Source organism: Ailuropoda melanoleuca, chromosome 1 (assembly GCF_002007445.2).
Source record: "Ailuropoda melanoleuca isolate Jingjing chromosome 1, ASM200744v2, whole genome shotgun sequence".
Lineage (NCBI taxonomy): Eukaryota > Metazoa > Chordata > Mammalia > Carnivora > Ursidae > Ailuropoda > Ailuropoda melanoleuca.
In genome coordinates this window covers 46,456,762-46,476,844 of record NC_048218.1, presented here as the reverse complement: position 1 = coordinate 46,476,844, position 20,083 = coordinate 46,456,762, and the positions used below count along the sequence as shown (strand labels likewise).

The 20,083-nt window shown below is 34.4% G+C and overlaps 1 protein-coding gene across 4 annotated transcripts in view; it reads left to right on the top strand.

Annotated features, from left to right (window-relative positions):
• SENP7 (SUMO specific peptidase 7) overlaps positions 1-20,083 on the top strand; it is a 129,368-nt gene that overhangs the window by 78,166 nt on the left and 31,119 nt on the right. For all 4 annotated transcript variants that reach the window (XM_011222114.3, XM_019797313.2, XM_011222113.3 and 1 more), the window contains 5 exons: positions 9,559-9,677; positions 13,397-13,581; positions 14,576-14,915; positions 16,021-16,178; positions 17,183-17,329. In XM_011222114.3, the coding sequence (XP_011220416.2) occupies positions 9,559-9,677; positions 13,397-13,581; positions 14,576-14,915; positions 16,021-16,178; positions 17,183-17,329 (949 nt within the window). The remainder of the gene's footprint in view (positions 1-9,558; positions 9,678-13,396; positions 13,582-14,575; positions 14,916-16,020; positions 16,179-17,182; positions 17,330-20,083) is intronic.

Sequence of the window (20,083 nt, the reverse complement as noted above, 5' to 3'; positions counted from 1 at the left end):
TTAAGCTTTCTATTACTTCTTTAAAAACTTTTAACTAATATTTATTATGGCTTATTATGATATTACACTGTGATAAATGCTATACTTGTACTAACTTATATAGTATGGTGTTGAATATTATCTCAGTCTGTTTGCTCAACTTCTTTCTCTATGTCTCAGTTTACCTCATCTGTAAAATAACATCATAATGCCTAGGTATGCTGGAGAGTAAATGAGAAAATTTGCTTTTCCCTTGTAATTTGATAGTTTGCCAACCAATACATAGAGATGTATCTACTTTTACAAATATGTGCTTCCTTACGAGTGGACATTTAGGATATTTTTCATTTTTTGTTTGTATAGCATTGCTACAGTAAGTTTGTGTATTTATTTTTATAAATTCTTGTGTCATTCTTTTATATTTTCACCAGAATTAAATGTTATCATTGAAAAAAATTTTGATAATCTCCTGGCAAAAAGAAATATAACTTTACCTGAAATTCCATTTCAGTCATTTTTTATTTTTGGTGAAGATGGATTTTGTATTTATGTGGGTTTTCTCTTGGTCTTTTATGTATTGGGGTGTTCCATCTGTTTCTTATTGACTTGTAAGAACTCTTATTAAAAGTATTTAACTCTTTGTTATATGTGTTGCAAAAATTTTTTCAAGTTTCCTATTTGTCAATTTTACTTTGTTTATAGTATCTTCTGTAGTATATAAATTTAAAATTTTATTTTGTAAAATATGTTATTTTATCCTTGGAAACACCTCGTCAGTCCCAAGTATAGAAATAGGTTAGTTAAGTGGTGTTTTAATTTGTGGTGATTTATATGAGATATCAGATTCAGAACAACTGTCTAGAGATTACTTTCCTAATTGAAGTTCTGATTCCTTTTTTGTCTGTCTAGTCTGGTATATGAATGTCTTTGGGTGGTTGGGTTGCTTTCATCTTTTGGCTATTGTGAATAACACTGTTATGAACATTGGTGTGTAAGTCTCTCTATCTCTTTCAGTTCTTTTGCATATCTACCCAAAAGTGGGATTTCTGGATCATTTGGTAATTCTGTTAGGAACTTTTTGAGGAACCACTCTACTGTTTTCTATAGCAGCCGTACCATTTTACATTGCCATTAACAGTACATAAGGGTCCCAGTTTCTCCACATCCATGTTAAAACTTGTTATTTTCTTTTTTTTTCTTTCATAATAGCCATCCTAATGGGTGTGATGTGATATCTCATTGTGGTTTTGATATGTATTTCCCTAATGATTTGTGATGCTGAACATCTTTTCGTGTGCTTTTTGGCCATTCACATATCTTTGGAGAAATGTCTATTCAAGTTGTTTGCTCTTTGATGAATCACGTTGTGTTTTGCTTTTGAGTAAAAGTAGGAGTTCTCTTTATATTCTGAATATTAATAACTTATCAGAAATATGATTTTCAAATATTTTCTCCAATTCTTCTCTGACCATATGGTATGAAGTTAGAAATCATTAATGGAAGGAAAACTGGAAAACTAAAAAATTGGTGGAAATTAACACACTTAAAGCAACCAGAGGGTCTAAGAAGAAATCACAAGGAAATTAAAAAATCCTTAGGAATAAATGAAAATGAAAACATGGGATGCAGCAAAAGCAGTGCTAAAGGAGAAATATATAGCTGTAGATCTTTACATTACAAAAGAAGAAATATCTCAAATCATCAACCTAACTTTATAACTTAAGGAACTGGGAAAAGAATAGTTTTGTCAGGGGGCGCCTGGGTGGCACAGCGGTTAAGCATCTGCCTTCGGCTCAGGGCGTGATCCCGGCATTACGGGATCGAGCCCCACATCAGGCTCCTCTGCTATGAGCCTGCTTCTTCCTCTCCCACTCCCCCTGCTTGTGTTCCCTCTCTCACTGGCTGTCTCTATCTCTGTTGAATAAATAAATAAAATCTTTAAAAAAAAAAAAAGAATAGTTTTGTCAGATATAGGATTTCTGGTTGACAGTTTTCCCCTTCAGTACTTTGAATATACCAACCCCATGCTTTCTGGCCACCATGGCTATTGATGAGAAATCTCATGGAATATCATTGGTATGTGAGGAGTTCCTTCTTTCTTGGGACCTTCAAGAGTTTCTCTTTGCCTTTGTCTTCTGACAACTTGATTATTAAGTTTTCTTGGTATAGGTCTCATTGAGTTTATTCTTCTTGTAGTCCCTTGGGCTTATTGGATGTTAATATTCATGTCCTTCAACAAATTTGGAAATTTTTTGGTAATTATTTATTTCAGTAATTTCTCTGCTCCTTTATTTTTTTTCTTTCTGAGGTACCAGTGTTGCACATATTGGTCCACTTTTTGGTGTCCCACAGGTCCCTTAGGCTCTGTTGACTTTTCTCAAATTTTTTTGTCCCTCAGATTTGATAATTTCCATGATCATATCTTCAAGTTATCGTTCTTTATTTCTTTAACCTTTCCCTTTCCTAAATCCAGGACTGATGATGGACTATTTCTTCTGCCTGTTAAAATCTGCTTTTGAGTCCCTGTAATGAATTTTTCATTTTATTTTGTCTTATTATTTTTTTTAAAGTTTAAGTAATATCTGTACCCGACATGTGGCTTGAACTCATGAACCCAAAATCAAGAGTTGCATGCTCTCCCAACTGACCCAGCCAGGTGCCCCATGAATTTTTCATTTTAGTTATTATACTTTTTAGCTCCAGAATTTCCTTTTGATTTATTAATATATTTCATCTCTTGATATTTTCATTTACCTATAGATCATTTTCTTGACTTTGTCCAAGACTTTTCTTTCAGCTTTTTGAGAATCTTTAAGACAGTTATAATGTCTTTGTCTATTGAGACTGCTTTCTGGATTTTTTCCCAGGGACATGTTCTTCTGGTTTATTGTTTTTTCTCTTTGAATCATCCATGGTTTCCTGTTTGTTTGTATGCCTTGTGATTTGTGTTGTTGAAAACACAACACTTGAAATCTTTTTTTTTTTTTTTTTTTAAAGATTTTATTTATTTATTTGACAGAGATAGCGACAGCCAGCGAGAGAGGGAACACAAGCAGGGGGAGTGAGAGAGGAAGAAGCAGGCTCATAGCAGAGGAGCCTGATGTGGGGCGATCCCATAACGCCGGGATCACGCCCTGAGCCGAAGGCAGGCGCTTAACCGCTGTGCCACCCAGGCGCCCCCACAACACTTGAATCTTATAGTAAGTCTGGAGATCAGATTCTTCTTCCAAAGGGTTTGCTGTTTCTTCTTTCCTTCTTTTTTTTTTAATTGTTGCTTTTTAATTGTTGCTTTTTAATTGTTGTTTTTAACTGTCTCTGTTCCAAATATCAGCTTGATGTGTGAACATAAGATCTTCCCAGGTCTTTTCTGAGCTTATGCCTTTCCCCTAGTAATTTTTGTGACTTTTTGAATTCCCTTGTGTGTGTGATTATTTTCTAATACTGCAATCCTTAAATATTTAGTTCCCAAAAGGAGAAAATGGGAAAAATGAAGGGGAGGGGAATAAAACAAAATAGGTGCTAGTCCTTTAAGTCTCCTGGAAGTCGTTTTAGCTGGATGGGAAAAGTGTTGCAACATTGGTGGTGGTTGTTGCAACAATGGCTGCCTTTCTCTATGTCTGCTCATCCATGAGCAGAAACAGCCATCGGTGATCAGAGTACAGATTCCCGATATTTGTAGAATAAGGTCCTTCTTGCTTACCTTGGTAATTGTAAGCTGTGCAGGCTATTTTAGGAACTTGGGCTTTGTTGCTTGCTTTGTTCCTAGGGGTAGGTGACTGGGTCACTACTACCACCTTTGGAGCTCAAATTGACTGAAATTAACCGCAGTTTACAGTTGAACCTTTTGACTAGTAGTTGCAGCGTTTAATAGACTCTGAAATTCCAAAATAATTATATCAGACAGATTCTGCCAGTGTGGCTGTTGTCTAGGTGGCAAGATGGTAGGTGCTTCCTACTCCACAATCTTCCTGTGGTCATTTTTATATGTTTTATAGTTTACTGTACAGGGATCTTTGATTTATTCTTGGTATCTGATTTTTTTAATGTTTATAAATGGTGTAAAAATTTCCATATTAGTTTTGAAAATGCAGTAATTACTATATAATATGTTCTATTATGAGAGAATGATATAGGTTAGTAATTTTAGATAGTTTATTTCACAGTTTTTGCCGACTTTACTACCATAATGAGTTGTTTTATGAAAAATTATGAGTGAGAATATTGTGTGTAAAGATTTCATTCATTTTTTGGCTATTTTAATTAGTACTAAATTGTTTTCCCAATGATTTCTATCAATTTATTTTTAAAAGTTTATTGATATATTATTGACAAAACATTGTATTAGCTTTAGGTATACAACGTAACGATTTGATATATGTCTATATTGTAGAATTATTAACACAGTAAATCTAGTTAACATCCATCAGCATGAATAGTTACTTTTTTTTCTTATAATGAGAACTTCTAAGGTCTACTGTCTTAGCAACATTCAAATGTACAATATGCTGTTGTTAACTATAGTCACCATGCTGCATGTACCTTATACTCTAGCACTTAACTTGTCTTACAACTAGAAACTTGTACCTTTTTACCATCTTCACCCATTTGCACCCACTTCTCTCCAACCTCCCCACCCCCTGCAACTACCAATCTGTTGACTGTATTTATTGTTATTTTTTTGAACTAAAACAGTTGACAATTTTATTTTCACATTTCACAATACAAATGAAAAGTGCTTTTGGGGGGGGGTGTCCTGCTAACTCCCCTGCAAAAACTATTCTGTCTTTGATAGGAAGGGGGAGCAAGTCTTCCTTGTCATGCTGTTAGAAAACACCCAGAGTCACAGCACCATGGTCTCTTGGTGAAGTAGAACAAGTAATATAAAATGGATATAAAGAGGTTCCCATCTCTCCTTATGTGTCTGATTGAGTCATTCCTTGCCAAGTGGGCACCAATATGGGGTGAGTAGGAGGTCTCATCACTGGGGGTCCAGGTGTCATTGGCATGTGGCTTCCCAGAGGTGGCCTCATTCCAAGAGCAGGTACACTGGCATTATCCTGGGAGGAGGAGGGTCCATCATTGGCATTATGAAGGACCCCCCCGGTTGGATGTTGGCATCATACCAGTGTGAGGAGGACCCAGGAGACTGGGGAGAAGTGGGATCATTGCTCCTACAGGCGGAGGGGCAGATAACTGCCTAAGAGGTATCCTGAAATGTAGCAGTTGAAATGTTGAAAATGTAGCAGTTGTTTTATTGAAATTTTGCTGTTGTTTTGTTGATCAGGCTCAGAGACTGCTCTTCCATCTGTGTCTGATAGTAGTTTTTCACGTTCTCTTTGTGTTTCCTACTGTGTTTTTCTGACAGATGGAGAGTCATGGATGAAGTATGTGTTGCAGTAGTTACTATAAGACTTAGGCATGTTGCTCTGCAGGCTGTTGGTCACTCCCTGGTGGGTTTTTTTTTTTTAATGATTTTTTATTATATTATGTTAGTCACCATACAGTACATCCCCAGATTTTTTTTTTAATTTAAAGATCTCACGTGTAAATGAGGTCATACAGTATTTGTCTTTCTCCTTCTGACTTACTTCACTTAGCATAATGCCCTCAAGGTCCATCCATATACTTGCAAATGGCAGGATTTCTCTTTTTTTGTGGCTCAGTGATATTCCTGTCTGTATGTATATTTTCTTCATCCATTCATCTGTCAGTGGACACTTAGGTTGTTTCCATGTCTTGGCTATTGCAGTAGTGTTGCACTGAACATGGGGGTGCACATATCTTTTTGAGATAATGATTTTGTTTCCTGAGCATAAATACCCAGAATTGGAATAGCTGGATCATATGGCAGTTCTATTTTTGAATTTTTGAGAATCCTCTGTAGTATTTTCCACAGTGGCTGCACCAATTTACATTCCCATCAGGAGTGCTCAGGGGTTATCTTTTCTCTGCATTCTTCTAACATTTGTTATTAGTGCTTGTTTTTTTTTTTTCTGATAATAATCATTCTGATGGGTGTGAGGTGATATCTCATTGTGGTTTTAATTTACATTTCCCTGATGATTATTGATGTTGATGAAGTCGTGGAATATAAGTGAGGTTCAGTGGGGTGGAGTCCGGAGCCGATGACCAAGAAAGAATTCTTGAGGCGTCTTTGGTGCAAAATTGGTGGTTTATTAAAGCATGGGGACAGGACCCGTGGGCAGAAAGAGCTGCTGCCCCGGGTTGTAAGAGGTGGCTGATTATATAACATGGGGTTGGGGGAGATGAGGGAAAAGAGAGGCTGAGAAAGCACTTTCATATGTCAAAGAAGACTCGCAGGGCACTGGAGGCCCCACTACAGTCAAGCCAAGGCTGTCCACACTATCACTGTGTCCTTATCAATGAGCTGCAGCTACTTTCATATGTCAAAGAAGACTCGCAGGATATTGGAGGCCCTGCTATTGTCAAGCCAAGGCTGTTTACACTATCACTGTGTCCCTATCAATGAGCTGCAGGTCCTTTCCTTAGTTTTAGGACAGCCAGGAGTGCCGAGGAATGTTGCATACATTGGGGGGGGGGAGTTGCAGGGTGTCAGCTTCTGCTTTGTCTTCAGCCAGCCTTCTATTCCCTCATCAATGTTGCACTCCTTTTCATGTACCAGTTGGCCATGTGTATGTCTGCTTTGGAAAAATGTCTATTCAGTTCCTCTGCCCAGTTTTTTTTAAAGTAGGCTCCACTCCCAGCATAGAGCCCAACATGGAGCTTGAACTCACCACCTCAACGTCAAGACTTGAGTTGAGATCAAGAGTCAGATGCTTAACCAACTGAGCTGCCCAGGGACCCCCCCTGCACATTTTTTAATAGAAAGTTTTCTGTTGAGTTGTACGTTCTTTATATATTTTGGATATTAAGCCCTTATTAGATATATGGTTTGTAAATATTTTCTGCCATTCCATGTATTGCCTTTTCATCTTGGTGATGGGTTCATTTGCCATGCAGAAGCTTTTCAGTTTTGTTGCAGGGTTCTTGTCTCACAAAGTTGAAGAATGAATCTCGTGGACACAAAAGGGTGAAGTGAAGCGAAGGTTTATTAAGTGAAGGTGAGAATAGAAAGGAAAGAGAAAAGCTCTCTACAGAGAGAAGGGTCCAAATGGGTTGCCACTGAGGGCTGTTTTGGTCAGTCTTTTATAGAAAATTGACCAGGGAACTTGGTAAATTTCTTGTCAATACATGGTGGATTTGTAAGTATCATGAGAATATCCTGTCTATATTTAGAACCAACATGGTGGATTGGTAAATATCATGAGAAAGTCCTGTCTATTTAGAACAAAGAAGGTGTTCCCTTCTCCCTGGTTAATATCTCATCTATAACATTTCTCCACATCTGGGATTTCTGTGAGCCTTGTTAGTAGCCCCCTGCCTGTCTGTCTCCACCTAGCTTTGCCTGTTCCTTACTCAGTTTGCTGTTGTCTCACTTGCTCCTTGTGCTTTGTGGCCTTTGTTTTGGTATTAATTCCAAAAAATCATTGCCAAGACTGATGTTAATGAGCTCACCACCCTGTTTTCTTCTGGGAGTTATATGGCTTCAGGTCTTACGTTTTCAGTTTTTAATTAATTTTGAAATGATTTTTATGTATGGTGTAAGATAGAGGTCCAGTTTCATTCTTTTGTGTGTGTGACTATCTAGTTTTTCCAATACTATTAATTGAAGATATTCTCTTTTCCTTGTGTATATTCTCGTCTCCTTTGCCATCAATTAATTGACCATATATGTGTGGATTTATTTTTGGCTCTTGATTCTATTCCTTTGACCTGTGAGTCTCTTTTTATGCTGTACCATACTATTTTAATTACTATAGCTTTGTAATGTAGTTTGAAATCAGGAAGTGTGGCAGTTTTGTTTATCTTTTCAAAAAACTAGGTCTTGTGTTGATCTTTTTTTTTTAGTGTATATTTTGAAAGATTTTTTTGCGAAAGTGTGTGTGCGCAAGTGGGGGGGAGGGGCAGAGGGAGAGAATCTCAAGCAGATTCCCCACTGAGCATAGAGCCCAGTGTGGGGCTTGATCGTACCACTCATGAGATCATGACCTGAGCCAAAACCAAGAGTGGGACATTTAACTAGCTGAGCCACCCTAGTGCCCCTATTTTGATCTTTTCTTTTCTTTTTTTTTTTTTAATTTTATTTATTTATTTGACAGAGACAGAGACAGCCAGCGAGAGAGGGAACACAAGCAGGGGGAGTGGGAGAGGAAGAAAGCAGGCTCATAGCGGAAGAGCCATGTGGGGCTTGATCCCACAACGCCGGGATCACGCCCTGAGCCGAAGGCAGACGCTTAACCGCTGTGCCACCCAGGCACCCCCTTATTTTGATCTTTTCTATCATTTTTCTTGTTTTTGTTATTTCTGCTCTGACCTTTGTTATTTCCTTCTTTCTGCTAACTTTGGGCTTAGTTCTTTCTCTAGTTCCATGAGGTGTAAAGTGAGGTGGTTTGTTCAGGTTTTTGTTTCTTAATGTAGGTATTTATCACTGTAAATTTCCTTCTTAGAAATGTTTTTTGCAGTATTCAGTAAGCTTTGATATGTTGTATTTAAATTTTTATTTACTGCAAGGTGTTTTTTGATCTTTTTGATTTCTTCTTTGACAGCTTGTTGAGGAGCATATTGTTTAATCTCAATATATTTGTAAATATTCTAGCTTTCCCCTGTTACAGATTTTTAGTTTAATATTATTGTGGTAAAAGATACTTGGTATGATTTCAATCTTATTAAATTTGCTGACTCGTTTTTTGTGGTCTATCATATGATTTATGATTATCATATGATTATGAGTGTTCCGTATGCACTTGAGAAGAATTGTGTATTTTGATGCTATTGGATGGCATGTTCTATAAATGCATATTAGATCCAGTTAGTCTAATGTATGGTTTTAGTCCAGTGTTTGTTGATTTTTTGTTGTTGTTGATCTGGATGATTTATCTATTGCTCAAAGTGGGGTGCTGAAGTCCCCTACTGATATTGTATTAAGTTTTCATTTATAGTAATATTGTGCTCATCATGTCAAAACTTGTTTTTCATACAACCTTATATTTTATATATTTAATGAGTACCTTATAAATTATTCCTTCTGTAGTTAAAATTTGTTACCACACTCTAAAGTCTATTTTGTACTTAATTTTTGATATGTGAACCATGCTTGAAACATATTAACAATTACCTTTGAGTTATTATTTTTTGATTATATATAGATGTGCATATCATGTACTTCTGTTCATGGAATTTTTACTTTTTAAACCTCTTTGATGTATTTAATACCTGTATCATTCTTTTGCTCATTTTGCATGTGCCCAGTCCTGTGGTGCCCAATCTTTTTTTTCCCCCCAAGGAAATAGGGAGAATTTAATGGTAGAATAGGGTTGAGAACTTATTTCTCAAATCTTAGTTCAATATTCTTTCTTCTGTTCAGATCATATACACTGCTAAATGGGACTATATTTGTAACCTGTAAAACTGGATTTTTATCTTGAATATAAGTCAACTGGGTTCTTAATTCATTTGGATATAGAAGAGTTGAATATAATATATTTTTTTTTTTTGCAGGGGTTCCCAACCAAGTAAGACAGTAGATAATAATTATGCAAAGCAGTCTTCACACACTAAAGAAAAGCAAAGAGACGATGATGGCATTTCTCTTGTAATGTCTGATGCTCAACCTAAAGGTTTGTGTACCTTAGAAATTTGTTGTCATTTGAATTTTTATCTTTTGCATTTCTAATAATTTTTAAGTTATGGTTAACTTTATTTAATCTTACACTTTAAGGGTTTGTGAAGGTAAAGGGAGGTTATTTAGCAATACAAAGAAAATTGCTAAATTTGTTATTTTTACACTGTGGTATACATTTCTAGATTTATTTACTAAGTCTGTAAATTAAATTTGAATATTATTTATTTTTGTTGTTGTTGGGGCTGGGTATACAGCTATACAGTTAGAATGTTAGCTTAGCTATTTGTAAGTGTTTCCATGGATATGTCTGGTAATTGATATTGCTGCTAACTCGATTATTATTCTTAGCTTCCCACTGTCTATCCTCCTATGACATACATTCTTTATTCATTAGAATTTCTCTCGACTCTAGGAGGATGCCAGTACAAGCCACTATTAGCAAATTTAAAGGTAAATACATCCCAGACTTCTGGAAATTCTTTTTAGGCCTCCTTGCATGTAGGGTTAATGAATTGACTTCTTTTCTCCTTTTTGTTTTTCTTTTAAGATTTTAAAATAATTTACAAAATTTTGCACCAATTTTCTACATTAGTTGGATGTGGAACTAACATCTTCAGGATCTCTTGGATTACTGATTGCTTGAAACTCGTTGATATACTTTGTTTTCTGAATGATTTTATAAATTATTCACTAGAAAAGATGGTTCTTTAATGACACTATGCAAAAATTCTCTTTGTACTTTCTTTGAAACACAGCTATTTACAATTTTTAGTAGCCCTTTTCATAGGAGAGAAAACTTAAAAAGAAACTAGACTAATAGCCAGCTTGAACTCTTACCAGGGCAATCTAGAAAAAGCAGTGTAACTGTAGACATAATCTTTCAATTGGTCACTAAGCACTAGCTACATATAATGAAAGACATTTATTTTCTTATGAATTGTACTTTTCCCAGAAATAAATCTCATTAATTACCAAATAAAAAGTATTTGTACAATTGGTCTCCATTCACATACTATCTAGACACTACTGTTAAACCCTCACATTCTGCTGATTTCCCAGGTAGAGTGGAAATAGTTGAATAAAAAGCTTCTGACTTTTACCCTTCAGTATTACTTCAAAGTCACAGTGGAATTTTAGACTTAGGAGGGAAAAAAATGCATGATAAGAGAAACATTTTATAGTTCCTTAGTATCCCTGAAGATTCTCTTCAGAGATAAAATATTTTGAAGAAAAGTAGCTATTGAAACTTGATTTAAACTCACCATGTTTCCATCTTATGGATAATCGTGTCCAATACCAGTTTTTGTTTTGGCTTTTGTTTTGTATTTTAAAAAGGAAAGGAGGGAGGAGGAGAAGAGGGGAGAGGGAGGATCTTTTTTAAAATTTATTTTTTCTTAAAAAAAAATTTTTTTTTGAGAGAGAGAGAAAGCAAGTAGGGGGAGAGGGAGAGAGAGAATCTTAAGCAGGCTGTATGCCCAGTATGGAGCCTGATGTGGGACTCAATCTTGAGACCCTGAGCCAGAATCGAGAGTTGGACGCTTAACTGACTGAGCCACGCAGGCACTTCCCAATACCAGTTTTTTTTTTTTTTTTTAATATTTTATTTATTTATTTGACAGAGAGACAGCCAGCGAGAGAGGGAACACAAGCAGGGTGAGTGGGAGAGGAAGAAGCAGGCTCCCAGCGGAGGAGCCTGACGTGGGGCTTGATCCCAGAACCCCAGGATCACGCCCTGAGCCGAAGGCAGACACTTAACGACTGAGCCTCCCAGGCGCCCCCCAATACCAGTTTTTTAACATAAGCCCTTAAATTAATGGGAATTCTGAATTCAACTCCAGGTGCACCAGTCTTTTGTAGTACATTGTTTGTCTTGTATATATATTTTAAAGATTTTATTTTTAAGTAATTCTGTACCCAACATGGGGCTCAAACTTACAACCCTGAGATCAAGAGTCGTTTGCTCTACTGACTGAGCCACCCAGGCACCCCTGTATTGGAAATATTTAATATTCTTTTGTTTATAAGAATTTGTCACTTCTTTAATTTTATATACTTGTAAAATTTGTGAGTTAAATTGTGTATATTATGTAGTAGAATCCTATTTTTATAACGGCAAGCTCTATCTAATAAATTTATTCTTTTTTTCCATGAGGTAGTCTTGGCTGATGTGTGAATAATAAATAAACTGGGGGAAAATTATAATAGGGTTTTTCTCAAGCCCCTTTCCTTTCCTCAGTCTTTTTGCTATAGTATTTATGTTTAGAAATTGTAATTTGATACAGCATTTATATGTAGAAATTGTATTTGACTGTCTTTCCATTTTACAAAGTTACCAAAAAATAAAAGCTCTTGTGCTTTTCAAAATACTATGTTGATAATTGAGGGGGAGATTTTATTTTTCGGGGGGAGGGAGTAAAGAGTATTTTCTTTGGAAGTTGGAAGACTGTTGACCATCTTGGAATTTTGCCCTCAGTCCTGTCCCAATGCATGTCTTTTAAGGAATGACAAAGAGGTATTATGAATGTTAGTTGTTAGGTATCTATGAAGCAAGAATAAGGGCAAGAATAGTTTGAAGAGAAGGTGGGTAGTATTGAAGAACTTTGAATGAATGCAGAGATCAGGCCAGTAAGTGTTACATGAATTGTAAGTTATGAATTCAAGCAAGCTGCTTTGGGAGTTTGTCAACATAAACTTTGAGTTGCTACTTATGTAGATTCAGAAAGCAATATAATTCAGGATAACCTTCAGTTAGTTGGGTAGAACCTTTTGGAAGTTATTTTTGTATAGTACATATATTTGATAACTGAAATACTAAGCATTTTAATAATAATATACATGGGATTCAAATAATGCTTTGTTGATTTATAAAAGGGAACATTTCCTTATCTGTAGGGGAGTAGATTTATTGAATACTTAAAATGAGATCTTGATTTTTAGAAAGAGAGATTCAATTTGATAGCTTTATGAATAATCACATATTATAGTCTGCTGCTGAGGTAAAATATTTTGGCTTTCTTTCTTTACTTAAGATTTTATTTATTTATTTGTCAGAGAGAGTGAGAGAACAAGCAGGGGGAGCAGCAGGCAGAGGGAGAAGCAGGCTCCCTACTGAGCAAGGAGCTCGATACCGGACTCGATCCCAGGGCATGACCTGACCGAAGGCAAACGTTTAACCAACTGAGCCACCCAGGTGTCTGTTGGCTCCTTTTAAAAGAACAGTGAACAATACTCATAATTATTGTCTGTTTTCACTTAAAAAATACATACATGTATATAACACTTAAATTTTAAAAAGACAGCTAATTTCTAAAATCACAATGAATTATCAAGATGTTTTAAATGTGAATTTTCCAATTTTATTAACACTCCCCCTTCTTTTTGTATTACCGTCAAAGGTAGTTATAGGAAAAGGAAAAACATAGTTTGAATTCTTTGCTTTGGTTACTAAAAAATACTCCCTTTTTATATGTTTTCCTCACTTTGTATTTATTGTATAATGAACATTGTATAATGAACATTTACTTTGTGTATACAACTTAAAATAGGGGTATTTCTTTATATTCATCCTTGTCAGTATGAGAATGTAACAGTGAACTTTTTTTTAGATTAGTTTTGGAAGTTACACAGCAATTTTGATGATGTTTATTTGAGCTCTTTTAAAAGGGATTCTTTCTGTACTTTTGGGCCATATTTATGTTTCTCTTGTTTTTTAAGACCTCAGTAGTGGAAGTAGAGGTTGTGATCATCTTGAAGAAGGGAGCAGAAATAAGGATGATACATTTTCTGATTCAAAAATGGAACCCGCTCTGACTCCCAGGAAGAGAAAGAAAAGGCTTAGAAGTAATTTACCTGATTCTCATAATTCTACTTCTGCTCTGTATGAGTCAGCAGAACAGATAGTAAGTAGAGGTATTTAGATATTATATGAAATATTTATTCTATGATAAAAATGAATTGTGACCAAATAATGATCTTAAAACTGTCTGCTTTTATCATTAGATTTTTTTCTTTGCCTATTTTTTTTGATTCTCTGTTTGATTTTTTAAAAATAACTTAAATTTTTTTAGTAATATAGCTATTGGAGCAAATTTCAAACGTTATGAACAAATAAAGAAGTTAAAAGTGCTCCTTCTCTGGTAGCACTCTTTACTTTGGTATATATCTCTTGGACTTGTTCTCTTTTATTTTCCCTTATTTTAACCAGATATTATTACTACTCTGTTCATACTATCCAGTCAATTGCTTTTTCATATGCTGTGTAAAATTATTACCAGGTTTCTTTTATCAGTAGTAATTTACTTGCCAACTTCTTTAAGACTCTCTACCTTGGGTTTAGAGAGTTTGTTGAAAGTGAAGAATCACCGTACTTCATGCACACACTACCTAAGGACTTTTCAGTAGCTTTGAGTTATAAAAATGGTTTTGATTTAAATGGTAGTAGAGATGTGAAGGCAGTGATTGATTTGATAGTTTTTCAAATTGTTATCCTCTTAAGTTTTTAATTTTTTGCTTTTGTTAATAAAGTCACATGATGTCATTTGGCTTCATTCCTTTTACAAAATAAAACGTAAAAAAATCTTCTTCTTATTCTAAAGTTGACTTAGGTTGTGGGAGACAACCTGAACCACTTGTAAATATGGGAATTTCCATGTTGCAGCCTTTTAAAAAAATGTTTGGATGTCTGATTGGACAGACCAAATTCTCTCTATCTTTTTACTTGGGAGAACCTAGCAAGAGTAATATTGTATAATTGTGTAGTTTTCTATCCCTGTAGTTATAGAAATGATATAATATTTTTACTTTTATATTCTTTTATATTCTTCTTTAGAAATTTAAGCTTTAAAAAAATTCTTTAGCCAGATTTGCTAATTTTCTGTATGCATTTATGTTCAGAAAAGACAAGAAAAGGACTCAACAGCATCTGCTGAGTTTAAAAACTCAAGTGAGAACTATCATCAAGACTCAGAAGCGCTTGAAGAAATTACACCTGAACCTATAGACAGCGATATTGCCAAACTATCCTCACTTAATAGTCAGGAGTTGGCTTTGAGTTCTGCTCCCAGAAGTACCTCTGACTGTTCAACCACTGAAACTTTTGAGAGCTCTATTTCCACTGATACTGTGGGGAATTCTACCCTGCTTGAGAAGGATGAGAATGAGTTGAATGCAATAGAAAAGCCTGTGTTAAGTGAACACAGTGAGGGGAACCAATCTTTGATGTCAGTTGAACCAAGTAAGTAACAGTAGGATAATAATGTTTTTTAATTTTCTCTGCTTTACTTAGTTGTTCTATTTCTCCTCTCAAATTTTGCTGAGGCAATAGCTGTTTATGACATCACTGTGGAATATATTAACTTTAGAAAAAGAAAACTTGGGGTTTTGGGGCTTTGTTCATAAATTTTGTAATAGTGATTTAGGTAAACAGTAGATTACTTAGAAGTGGGGTTTTTTTGTTTTTAGTTTTTTTTTTTTTTAGAATTGTGAACTATAATATATCTCAGTTTTTTTTTTAAAGATATATTTATTTATTTTAGAGACAGCATGTTCGCACACGTATGTGCACGCATGTTGGGGGAGGGGCAGAGGGAGAGAATCTTCAAGCAGACTCCCCACTGAGCATGGAGACTTCTGAGGGGCTCGATACCGTGACCCAAGAGATCATGACCTGAGCTGAAACCAACAGTCGGGTGCTGAACCAACTGAGCCCCCAGGAGTCCCTCATCTCAGTAGTTTTAAAAGGATTCTGGAAGGACCATTATTATTGACATTTTGGTTGATGAAGCTGAAGTGAAGAGTTTAGGTGCTATATAATTATTGTCATTAATTTTGATTTAATTAATGTTCAAGTATTTGATACACTCACATGGTACAGAAAAAGGTCTTAAAGGATACATAGTGAATAGTCTCCACATCTTCTCAGTCATCCACTGCTTCCTCCTAGAGGCAACTACTGTAACAGGCATTAAAATACAATTTCTTCTTAAAATTTTAATCTTAAACTTAACTTTTTTAAGTACAATTTAGAGTGATGGCACAATACATTTTTATTCTAGCTAGAACTTGTTCCTAAGTTCTCCTCATGGCTTTATACATTTTTAAATGTCTTCATCCTCCAGAAGGTAAGGTTGCGGGTAACTGTTAAATAATAGCACTGATATGGAAATATTGTATGTAACTAGTATAAATCAGATAATGAGTATAGTCCAGCTTCTCAGTTGGACAAAGTTAGATGATTAAATTTTAATGGGATTATTAAAGGTATATTGCATGAATTAGAAAATTTTCTTTTTGATGTGGGATTATTGTGACACATTTAAAAAATAATTTTTCCTTTTTAGTTGTTGTTTCCAGTGATGAAGAAGGACCCGTTGAACATAAAAGTTCAGAAATTCTTAAATTACAACCTAAGCAAGACCATGTCATCACTAAGGAAAATGAGAGTACTTCTGAATCAGCATTGTCAGAACTACCATTGATTGCATGTGAATCTGTACAGGTAATTTATTTCTGCTTTCTCATAATTAACAGTGAAATATGCAGTATTGACTAATGACTTACTTTCATCAACCAGAATATTATAATAAATATTACAAATTTTTCTGGTTTGAATTTTGAGATAATTTTCATATTAGTTTGAAGGAAATATATAATTGTCTTTATTGAAGAGAAAGAATTTTTTTCAGTCTAAATATTCTATGACTTGAATATTTTTTCTTTTTTTAAAAGATGATTCTCATTGGACATTTAACTACTTTATCAAAACATTTCCTAGAATTAAACAGTTTCCAATATTTATCTGTCTGATCTTCCAGTAGTGTGGCTACTTGGAAGTATTCCTTTTCCTCACGTGCAATTAAGGCAGCATGAAGTAGAGGAAAGAACATGGTTTCTGGAGATTACAGACCTGGGTTCAAATCCCGGCTCTGTCATTTGGGTAGGCCACTTCTTTAAGCCTGAGTTAACTCATAGGTTAAATGAGGATGATAATACCTACTTCACAAGATTATTTTGAGTATTAAATGAAGTAACATATGAAAGCATTTAGAGTAGTGTCACAAACCTAGTAGTTTGGTAAGTTCTTTGTCTTTTCCTTCTTACAGAAAATTACAGATGGAAGTGTCTCATTGGTTTAATGTCAGCCAGTTGTGTTTTGACATAGTACTTGAAAAAGTATAGCTCTGAAGTGATGTTCAAATCATTTATTGTCAGTATTCTTATTATCAGCCTCTTGTTATCCTATGTTAAAGAAATGATTATCAGTGACCACCAGTGTAGAACTACAGTAAAACTTTTGTTGGTTTATTTTTTAATAATGTCAGAGGCTGTTATTCTCTAAGGTGTGATGAAGAATTAGGTCAGTTCTATAAAAAAGTCTGGTGGTCTGATTATTGTTTCATTGGTGTTTTTATTGCATTGGTGCTCTATTTGACTTTGAAAATCATTGTCAGCATTTGTGTAATACTTAGGGTTATATGCATTTTATAATTTATTCCTTGTTAGGCTTCATCTGAATTATGTCCATATAATCCTGTCATGGAAAACATTTCCTGTATTATACCTAGTAATGAGATGGATCTACAACTGGATTTTATATTTACTTCTGTTTATATTGGTAAAATAAAAGGAGCTTCTAAAGGTTGTGTTACAGTAAGTATATTTAATTTGTTTTTGTTTTTTCAATTTTGGATTATGGACAAGGCATTTACAGATTGTCTTTTTTTTGGTACAAATGAAAATAGAATTGAAATTAATTTTATATGGGACACTTTGAATATGTTATTATACCTACTTTGAGACATGTCTTTATTTAGGGGGATATCCTAAAATCATAAGGGACTATCCTAAAATTGTATCTTTGATCTGACTATTCTAATGAAGATCATGTATGAAAAAAGATCATATATAGTACTGATATTCATTGGGTTCTTAAACTTACTTGGTGGTGAAGTCAATTTTTATTCAGGGTATAGTTGAAAACAAAAAGAAGAAATCTTAATTTTGCTGGTTTAAATTGTTAACTGAATTCTTCACTTCTCTATATTTTCTTACTATTTTTGCCTGTTAAAATTTGTACCATTTTTTTTAAGGCTTATCTGAAATATATCCTCTTCCAGGAAGCCTTTCCTGATTTCTCCTTTCTAGCCAGAAGTAACTTCTCCTTTTACTGTGTACTTATAGCATTGTACGTCTGTTTTAAGATTTATTCTGTGGGTTTATAATTGTTTATATTTTTGCCTAAACCTCTCCATTAACCTTTAAGCATTTTGTGGTGAAGAGCCATGCTTTTATTCGCTTTTACACCTTTCATAAACGGCTCAATCCTAAATAGGCACTTCAAATATTAGTTGAATTTCATTGACTGTGTCAGATTATAACTCAGGTATTCTCCCAAAAGTTTTATTACTATGTCACTGTGTTAGGGATAGGGCAGGGAAAAATAAAATAGTAAGAAATACTCTGTCCTTTCATGGAACTTGTAGTCTAATGGAAGAGACAGGCACATAAATAGATATTTGCATTGTGATAAAATATAAAGTGGAAATATGTACAAGAAGGGTGCATGCATATGGGAATATCTGTCTGTAGGAATGCGGGAAGACTTCACAGAGAAGACAGGATATGATTTAAGACATAAAGTAGATGTTTACTTGGTGACTATGCAGGAGGATGGCCTAGTTTCATGTGTAAATCCAGCAAAATCTGGGATCTACAAATAATGGTAGCTTGTGATATAGCTAAAATTGCTTTGATTGAAAACACAAGAACAATTTTGTTTAATATTCTCTGATCAGTAGTTTTTAGATATTAATGATTTTGGCATGATTTTACAATTTTTTTCTTTAAGGAATTTCATTCATTTTTTATTATCTTTCTACCCTACCCTTCCCATTTTACTTTTTTATTTTAAATTCAGTTTAATCATTTGTTTCCTGTTGGATTGTTTGTAATGATAAAAAATTGGATAATATAAATATATGGTTATAATTGAGTAGTCAGGGGAGGAAAATCCAACATAAACATTCAGCTATGGGTTTTCATTAGTTAATCTATTAATTGTGTATTATAGTTAGGTGGACTTGTTATGGGTGAAAAATAATACCAAACAAAAAATTACAATTGAGTAAAGAAACTATTTTATTTTAAGAAACAGTTTAAAGAATATCTGTAATCTTGCTTATCCAGATGCATTTGACATTAACTGTACAGTGTATATCATTCCGTATTCTTCAGTTTGGATACGCATATATGTTTAAATCAAAAGTGTATGACATATATGCTGTTTGTAACTTAACATTATTGTATTAAGTTAGTTTACGTATCTGTTTTGGGGTATTTGGGTTGTCCTTAATTCCTGGCTGTTGGGACATTTTGGTTGTCCCAGTATTTGCTATTGCAAGGAGTAGGGGAGTGCAAATATTCAATAAATGTTATAAAGTAGGTTTTCAAAATTTGTTTCATGTTTGTTGGGACACTTCTTTACAATTGAAGTAAAAACTTAAATGTCTAGTTAAAGGAAAGTGATTTAGTAAATCCAAGCAAATATATACAGGTAAAATATATGTATATGAAGAAAGGCTGAGAGGAATTCTGTAAATATTAAAACAGTATGTTACTAAGGAGAGAGCATAAGCAATTTTAAAATTTAAAAATAATGAATAACATGAAAAGGGGAAAGAAAAAGGCAAGAGTCTTAAAACTTTCAAGGATTCAGGAGACTTTATATATTCTATTTTCAGACACAGTTCATAATGCTTTGCAAATTAGAAATTAAAGAACTTTTTGTGGGGGAGTAAATGAGAGAATTAAACTCAGTCATTTTCCAGATGCTTAATGCGTCTCTATGTGTTGTAGATTAGCTGGAGATACTGTTCTCACTCATGATAGTTACATTTTAGCTAAACTAGAAAAATACCTATGTTGGGAAGCTATTTACACAAATTAGAGCTCATTTTATTATAGTTGGGCCTTTACTATTATTATTTTTTTAATGTAGAGAATGCTGCAGTAAATGTGAACACTTCATTTTTTGTTTCTCAGCTTCGTTGATAGTAGGACAAATGTTTATTAAGTACACATTGTATTCAGAGAACTATACTGGCTATTGTAAGAAGTTATAAAATAGGTTTGGTATGATTTCAGAGAACTGGGTTTATCTTACTCTTACAAAAACATCTGTCTTATTTCCGCAACTGGGGATTACATTTTTTCTGGGAATAGGGCTTTGCCTTTGGGAGAGGTTACATGTTGGCTTAGTCATCAAAGGTATAAATGATTATCAGATCCTTGCCATGTTGAAAGATTTGATACAGGATAAGAATACTTATTGTGGAAGAATGAGAGAATAATGACAAAGTAGAGGCCAAGGTACATAGACATACTACTTCTAGTTCATAATTTTGT